At 35.4% G+C, this 9,304-nt stretch overlaps 1 protein-coding gene across 1 annotated transcript in view; it reads left to right on the top strand.

The window, feature by feature from the left end:
- Window positions 1-6,207, top strand: part of LOC123535404 (TLC domain-containing protein 2-like) — a 40,210-nt gene extending 34,003 nt beyond the window's left edge. Inside the window, exon 4 of the mRNA XM_053520173.1 lies at window positions 1,001-6,207. Within this exon, the coding sequence (XP_053376148.1) occupies window positions 1,001-1,411 (411 nt within the window). The 3' untranslated portion in view covers window positions 1,412-6,207. The remainder of the gene's footprint in view (window positions 1-1,000) is intronic.
- The last annotated feature ends 3,097 nt before the right edge of the window (window positions 6,208-9,304 follow it).

Here is a 9,304-nt window from a genome sequence, read left to right as displayed (position 1 = left end):
TCATTCAAATTATGGCCCTTATTTCAAATATTTTGACTTAGAAAATTGATTTTGAAGTTTATCTTAAGTTGTCATCCTTGCCATATTAAAAAAGTTTATTTGGAAGAAATGGTAATAATCTAAAAGTAACTCATTTATGTAAGTTTTACCAAGTTATGGCCCTTGTTTGACTCAGAAGCTGTTGGAATAGCCAAGCAGGCTGTCTTACAGACAGCTCTTGCATGGTCTTCAGTGCTCTATGTTAATACTCAAATGTTTATTGACAAAGGTAAGTTCTCCCAGTCTGAGGGACAGTGGGGGAATGGAAGCACTAGTGAGACTTTTTTTCACCTAAGCTGCTCCGTGAGTGCTTATCTAGGCAGACATGTTTGATAATTTTTCTTGACTACCGTTTGTGTCATAGCAGCATTTTCAAAGATATTGTGAATTATAAATAGAGCATACATTTCCCGAAGTCGTATTGACTTCATAATATGAAGTCATTTTGCACATATTTAACTTTGTTGTGTTCTGTCTACGGAACAGATATTACAGGGTAAGATGATCTACAAGCATGATAGGCAACTATGTCTTTCCCCACCAAGTATGGAAGAAATAAAACTACTGTACATAATTTGATTAGCAGATCATTGTCACTATGTATGGGACAGAAAATGGGTATTGTCTAACCAATTTCTGAGAATGCTGAAGTCTGTGGATAACAGCTCCTGGTAGTTAAACAGATGACTGATGAGCTACAGAAAATGATTTGTCTTCTTGGCAGAAATCTGCACTTCTGTTGTGAATTTATCACTTTGTTTTTGCTTTAATCTGCCTCAAGATATATGCAAACAGTTCTGAATCGAGAGCTTAGGCATTGTAATGGCAGGTAAAATTATGCTAGAATATGATATGCAGACATTTGGATTTATATAAAAAAACCAAACAAGAACAAGATGAGGTTTTTAATCTTTTTACTCTGTTAGTCATTATTTAAGCAACATTTTTACTTTCATTGCAGATTGCCTTCATGGGTGCCTACCATTTACAGAAAAAGATGTGTATTGCCTACAACCTGATTGCGCTATTACCAGAGGTAAACAGCATCTTCCTACATGCCAGAAAACTTCTCAAGGGGGGTAACCCTGACATTTACCATGTTGTTCTTGTGCTTAATATACTGACATTTATCTTTTTTCGATTCATTCCAATTTCCCGCGTACTTTATGGCCTTTTCACAGATTATCACCTTGTACCTCGACTGTATATGCAGTGCCTTTCTGCAGCTAGCGTTGTTCTGACAACAGTAAATATAGGACTTTTTATTAGATTGGCGAGGACCGATTACCGTTACTTCAGGTCGCTGAAACAAAAGGAAAAACCATTTGTGAAGCAAGTCGTCAATGGAAACAATAATGAAAAGTTAGAATAAGTATATTAATTCAGTGAACTGTATTTTAACTGATCGGATCACAGCTGTTGTTAAGGTAGTTCTGTATGTTTGATAAACTGAAAGTTGTAGCATAATGTCATATATCTGGACAGCATAGAAGAAAACCATGGAAGAAAAATCATCATGGGTGTAAATGTCGACTTGTAAAGCTGCAACATTACTTTCTTTTTAAAGATAAAAAAAAAAAGACAAAAATGTTCACACATGAAATAATTCCAAATTTGTACCTTCAAATCACTTCAAATATTTTGATCTCTTGTATCATGGTGGAATATCTCAAACATAGGCACACATGAATATACATTTTATTTGACGTATTAATAGACAATATTTTGATGTAAAACTGTGAAAATATTCATTAAAATCTACACTGTAGGAAAATTTCCTTTCGCAAAAATTTATCAAAATTGTGATTTTTCTATATACTTCCATTATGAAAAAGCAAAAAAACAAACACACAACCCTTTCAATTTTATTTGCTGAAATTCCGAGGTTCAGTCAAACTCTACATTGTAGAAAACTACATGATCTGAACTTGCAGAACTGCCTTTAGTTTCCATTTGAGTATGAAATTCATAGGGGTGTTTAAAGTTTTATACCGTAAACACAACCATTTTGTTTCGTCCTTGAATGAAAACTGCTTGAACCATGCTTCAGTGATCCATTTCTATTTTTTAGTTTTTTTGTTTTTAGCTGACCTATAGCATAAAGGAATAGCTTGAGTTGAGCTATTTTGATCACTCACCATATGTAGTCTGTCTGTCCATTGTGAATCTAGTCGCCTATCTGCCTGTCCATCCAGCCTTTCTGCAAAAGACATGATATAGGTGGAAGTTGATGAAACTTGGTCTGAGTGTTCTTTGTTTGGTCCTCTACCAGATTTGATCAAAGAATTCCATTCCATGCAGAATTCTGATTGCCACGGCAACCCAAAATTTTTTTTAAAAGAACTCCAAAACCTCAACATCCAAAGCCAAGATTTTTAGCAATAGCATAGTGTAATGGGCCTCTACCTTTTTTTTTTTTAATCATCACCATGCCACTGGGGTTCTCTTTGTTTACATAGATTTATATAGGAAAAACTTTTTTTATGCTCCTGAAGGGAGGAATATTAGTTTTCAACTGTCCGTCCGTTAGTTCGTTAGTTATTTCGTTCGTTCGTCACAACGTTAACTTTTTGCATGAAGGCACTTTACTCGCAAACCACTGCATCCAGGACCTTCAAACTTCACATGCTGATAGTACACCACCCCTACAGACTTTGGGGTCACCAGGTCAAAGGTCACTGTGGCCAACGTTAACTTTTTGCATGAAGGCACTTTACTCGCGAACCACTTCACCCAGGACCTTTAAACTTCACATGCTGATAGTACTTAATGAGTACACCACCCCTACTGACTTTGGGGTCACCAGGTCAAAGGTCACGGTCACAGGGGCCAATGTTAACTTTTTGCATGAAGGCACTTTCCTCGCGAACCACTTCACCCAGGACCTTCAAACTTCACATGCTGATAGTACTTATTGAGTACACCACCCCTACTGACTTTGGGGTCACCAGGTCAAAGGTCAAGGTGCTGTGGGGGCATTTGTCACCATTAGTGACAGCTCTTGTTTTTGTCTAAAACTGTAATGCCCTGAGCTTGGCTTGTAGCATTCTGTAGTGGTCCTGTACTAACTTTATTCAAATCAGCAGAGAACAAAATTGGCCCAGTCTGTGGGGGTCACTTGTTTTACATAGACATAATATAAGAACTTTTTAAAAGTCTTGCCTAAATCCTCAAGACCCGGATCTTACATATTTAGCAAATAGCGCATTTTGTAGAGATCCTCTACCAGTAATAAATTGTACCCATTTGAGTCAGATGAGCGATATAGGGCCATCATGGCCCTCTTTTTCATTCATGTTGTTTTAAATGATCCAGTATCTGTTGCATATATATGAAGTTTCAGATCTATGAAAAAAAAAAACGGTGTTTTCATTCTTGAAATATATGCATTTGGGTAATGAGATTTATTTTGTTAAATCATTCAAAAATCATGTTGCAAATTTCACTTTAAGGCGTAAAAAAAAAATTGTTTGTTTCCGGTATCCCGACCTACCCTAATTTTTTGGCCCGACCCTAAATGTTTTTATGACCATGGAGAATATTTTTTTCAACTTTTTAACAAAAAGATGCAAAACTGCACTTTTTGTGCTTTAAACATGGCCAGTGATGTTAGAAATCAACTTACTGATGCTCTAAAGGCATTAAACCCCCTTATCTGTAACCATTTTTTGACAAAAAAATAATTTCCAAAAAGTCTCCCTTAATAAAAAAAAAAAATCCAAAAAAAAAAATTTTCCGACCTACCTACCCTAATTTTTTTTAGCATGTTACCGGAAACAAAGAATTTTTTTTTAGGCCTAAATGATCTGCTTATATGTTAAAATTTAATGTACATTGTGACTGCATGAAAATAATCGGCTTACATGTTGAAATTTGTACACACTTGAAAATGATTTGCCTATATGTTGAAAGTTGTACACACTGACAATGATGTACTTGTATGTTAAAATTTAATGAGCCACGCCATGAGAAAACCAACATAGTACATTTGCGACCAGCATAGGTCCAGACCAGCCTATGCATCCACGCAGTCTAATCAGGATCCATATTGTTCACTTTCAAATCATATGCGAGTTAGAGAAATCGTTAGCGAACAGCATAGATCCTCATCAGACTGTGCGGATGCGCAGACTGGTGTGGATCCATGCTGTTCGAAAATGCACTGCATTTGTTTTCTCATGGTGTGGATCAAATGTGTGTACAGACTGAAAACGATCTGCCTATATGTTGGAATTTGTACACCCTGAAAATGATTTGCATATTATGTCAAAATGTAATTGTACACACTGAAAATGAATTTAATACAGGATTCTGATCACAACAGTTAAAACTCTCGATATTGTGAACTCTTTGGAATACGGCACTTTTGTTCCCTATATAACAGAGGTTTGTTGTATAGGAAGGTTTAGTACAAATTGTGAACTTAACAAGCTTGTTCATTATGCGCATATATATTTTTATTCCTCCAATATTTCGATGATTTTTATGACTTTTTAAAATTCATAATTTATACTGTTTTACCATCTTTTACGATTTTAAATGCTAAACACAGAAAAATACACCAGCTTAATACAGGTGGCTGCCAACTAACATTCACATGTTTCAGATGCATAGTAATTTTTATATACAGAAATTTAAAGTGGAATCAGGAAGTAAAAATATGGATCTGTTTCATCAGAATTTGCTGTATTCAAAGTTTTATTGTTGGTATGCTTCACTCGATCATCTCTTATGTTCTATACTTTTCATTATTGTATTACAATATTGCTTGTATATTCTTTGTTTTTACACAGTTCTACTAATGATTTAGAAACATTTACATTCAATTTGATTTTTTACTCTTTGACGAGATCCTTTCTTCATTATGTCTTTCACTAATTCTTGGAAGATATATTGTTTAAAGTCCGTCCATCCCAAAATGGTGTCTTCTCTATATCTTTTTACTCTCTTGGAGGATTTTCAAATAAACTTGGCACAAATATTTCAATAGTTTTAGCTGTATGAAATATTTGCTATTAAGATTAAGTGAAATATACAGACTATAACTATAGTCTTTTTCTTGAATTTCTTATTTTACCAGTGTATTAAAGGCTCAGAATGCCTTAGTTTATAATGTTATTTTCAACACAACAGACAGTTTTATTGAATCCATCATTTTTGATTACCTCCCTTCGTGACTCCTGTCTGTATATAAGCTCATATGCAGTATTAAAACTAGTGCATGTAATTGTGCATAACACCTATTTAGGCAGCTGTTTCATGTGCTTTTTATATAAAATTTATTTTTAAAAGAACAGAATTTTTTCTGCTGGACAGCAAACAGGCTTTTTAATCTTAGCCTTGCATCATAAATTATATCAAAAGCCTGGTTCTTTTAAGAATGTGATTTGGGGGATTTTTGTCTCTGGAATAGTTTTACATATAATATATATGATTTCTTGTCCAGTGATATTTAGTTAAATTTTTTATGACTATATTGCAGTCTACTGTAATTGAAAACTTTAAATGAATTGTGCAATGCATCCTCTTGGTATCAACCACCACCACGAAGACTTGAGATCTTCTTGTAGAGGTTTTTGCTGTGGAGGGGGTGTTTGTAATGGGAAAGAGAAGCAGTCTTACTTTGTAGAGAAGTAATTCCTCTACAGAAATGGCTTGAACAGCTGTTCCAGTTAATGTATTACTTTCTTATGTATTTTTCAGTATATTATTGGAATATTAGAGGGAAAAATGTCTTCTTTTTCTATATTGAAAAGTATCAAATTCTGTTTAATGTGTAACAATTTATTAATAAGTAAAACATGAAAAAGGAGAGAAATTTTGTTTGTTTGACACATAAGTTAAAAAAAAAATTCATTTTTGACCACAATATATATATTACATTTTCACTCATGGCTATGTTAGTGTTCCTTGAGTCAAAGATATTTCTATCTTATACTGAAACCAACAAATATCTCTGTATATTTTGAATATCTGTACTGATGGGTAAAAAGCTTTCAGTACTCAGAAGTGAAGAATCATGTATGTATGCAATAATTTTTTCAGAATGCTGTTTTATATTTTACATTTAAATATATACAAGTTATGCTTATTGTGCCTACTACATTATTTTTGGACATACTTGTATTTTAATATTAATTTGCTTTATACAATAAACTATTTTGCGGATGTAAACTTTGTTTTGTATTCCATCCACTTTTTAGCTCACCTGTCACAAAGTGACAAGGTGAGCTTTTGTGATCGCGCGGTGTCCGTCGTCCGTCCGTGCGTCCGTAAACTGTTGCTTGTGACCACTCTAGAGGTCACATTTTTCATGGGATCTTTATGAAAGTTGGTCAGAATGTTCATCTTGATGATATCTAGGTCAAGTTCGAAACTGGGTCACGTGCCATCAAAAACTAGGTCAGTAGGTCTAAAAATAGAAAAACCTTGTGACTTCTCTAGAGGCCATATATTTCACAAGATCTTCATGAAAATTGGTCAGAATGTTCACCTTGATGATATCTAGGTCAAGTTCGAAACTGGGTCATGTGGGGTCAAAAACTAGGTCAGTAGGTCTAAAAATAGAAAAACCTTGTGACCTCTCTAGAGGCCATATTTTTCATGAGATCTTCATGAATATTGGTCAGAATGTTTATCTTGATGATATCTAAGTCAAGTTCGAAACTGGGTCACGTAGGGTCAAAAACTAGGTCATTAGGTCTAAAAATAGAAAAACCTTGTGACGTCTCTAGAGGCCATATTTCTCAATGCATCTTCATGAAAATTGGTCAGAATGTTCATCTTGATGATATCAAGGTCAAGTTCGAAACTGGGTTACGTGCGGTCAAAAACTAGGTCAGTAGATCTAAAAATAGAAAAACCTTGTGACCTCTCTAGAGGCCATATTTTTCATGAGATCTTCATGAATATTGGTCAGAATGTTCACCTTGATGATATCTAGGTCAAGTTCGAAACTGGGTCATGTGGGGTCAAAAACTAGGTCAGTAGATCTAAAAATAGAAAAACCTTGTGACCTCTCTAGTGGCCATATTTCTCAACGGATCTTCATGAAAATTGGTCAGAATGTTCACCTTGATGATATCTAGGTCAAGTTCGAAACTGGGTCATGTGCGGTCAAAAACTAGGTCTAAAAATAGGAAAACCTTGTGACCTCTCTAGAGGCCATATTTTTCAATGGATCTTCATGAAAATTGGTCAGAATGTTTACCTTGAAGATATCTAGGTCAAGTTCGAAACTGGGTCACGTGGGGTTGAAAACTAGGTCAGTAGGTCTAAAAATAGAAAAACCTTGTGACCTCTCTAGAGGCCATATTTTTCATGAGATTTTCATGAAAATTGGTCAGAATGTTCATCTTGATGATATCTAAGTCAGATTCGAAACTGGGTCACGTGGGGTCAAAAACTAGGTCAGTAGGTCTAAAAATAGAAAAAACCTTGTGACCTCTCTAGAGGCCATATTTCTCAATGGATCTTCATGAAAATTGGTGAGAATGTTCAGCTTGATGATATCTAGGTCAGGTTCGTAACTGGGTCATGTGCGGTCAAAAACTAGGTCAGTAGGTCGGAAAATAGAAAAACCTTGTGACCTTTCTAGAGGCCATATTTTTCACAAGATTTTCATGAAAATTGGTGAGAATGTTCACCTTGATGATATCTAGGTCAAGTTTAAAAGTGGGTCACGTGCCTTCAAAAACTAGGTCATTAGGTTAAATAATAGAAAACCTTGTGACCTCTCTAGAGGCCATATTTTTCAATGGATCTTCATGAAAATTGGTCAGAATTTTCTTTCTTGATGATATCTAGGTCACATGTGCTCAAAAACTAGGTCACTATGTCAAATAATAGAAATAACGATGTCATACTCAGTTGAACACTGGGTCATGTGGAGATAGGTGAGCGATTCAGGACCATCATGGTCCTCTTGTTTCAATTACTTCTATATTAACTTTGCCCCTATCAGTCCCTGTAAGACAGGTTTAGGGTTTGCAGAGATTGCCCATCCCCACCCCCCACATACATGTATGGTATACAATACCTATGATTAACTACAGGTAAAATATTAGGTGCACAGAGAATGCCTCTGTTACTGACATAAAACAAAGTCATGTTAAACAAGAGCTCTGCCAAGCAGGGCAATATATGCCTGAAGGGTTACATCAGAGGATGGGAGCAAAATTTAAAGAACTTGACTTTTGAAGCCCAAAGGACAGGAACAACAAAGGGAAGATATTCCAGACAAATTGTAAGTCCACAAAAAAAAAACCTTACCAGGTACAGGTATGTCAAAATACACCCTAAAAATTGGAGGTACCATCCATGTTGTACCACACAAAAGTGGTCTCGGTTTTTCCCTACGGCCAGTAATAAAAAAGTTTCAAAATAAGCTATTTATAGTAACATAAAAGGGAAGTAATTCAAAAAAGATTTATTGTAAGTGAACAAAATAGGGATCTGCCAAACAAAAACAAGAGCACAGTGACTGCTATGCAGAGCAATATACACAAAGCAGTCATATATGACCTTTGACCCCTAAATGTGACCTTGACCTTGATGCGAGACATCCAAAACATGCGCTCTGCATGTCGTCGCGGTGTGGTGAACATTTGTGTCAAGTTTCTTTGAAATCCTTCATGGGGTTCAAGAGTTACAGAGCGGATACGAAATTGCTAACGGACAGACACCGGGGGTATAACATAATACGTCCCTTCAGGCGTATAAAAAGAATCAACATTGATGCTGGTACACACTTTACTGAAGATTGTACAGGAAGATCCCACAACTTTCCCAAACAATGCCTCCCATACTGTGGAAGTTTGTTTAAATAATAGCAATTAATTTCAACCCATTTGATAATAAAAATGTAGTCATTTAATAATAACAAGCGAATATTCTAAACTTCATGTCAAATATTGGTACTTAAAGCCATTAGATTTTGGATCAGGAAACATTACATTTCAATGAGGTGATTTTGATTTAACCCTTACCTTGCTAAATTTCTATAATGAACATGTCTTATCTTTTAATTTGGACAGTACCATTAAGTGTTAAAAGGGGTGCATACCAAAAAGATACTGACAATGATCTGCATTGGTCGCAAAGGCAGAATCAATTGTGTCCAGCATGATAAGGGTAACAGTATCCTTGTTGTGGAACAGCAGCCAGTTAACCAAACCAGTATTACTGGATTCTGTACCAGAATACACATTCTCAACAAGAAACTGACCACAATCCCACATTAAAGACAGTTTGAGGATGAAAGAAA

This window comes from Mercenaria mercenaria, chromosome 12 (assembly GCF_021730395.1).
Source record: "Mercenaria mercenaria strain notata chromosome 12, MADL_Memer_1, whole genome shotgun sequence".
Classification (NCBI taxonomy): Eukaryota; Metazoa; Mollusca; class Bivalvia; order Venerida; family Veneridae; genus Mercenaria; species Mercenaria mercenaria.
This window is presented reverse-complemented; position numbering and strand designations above follow the sequence as displayed.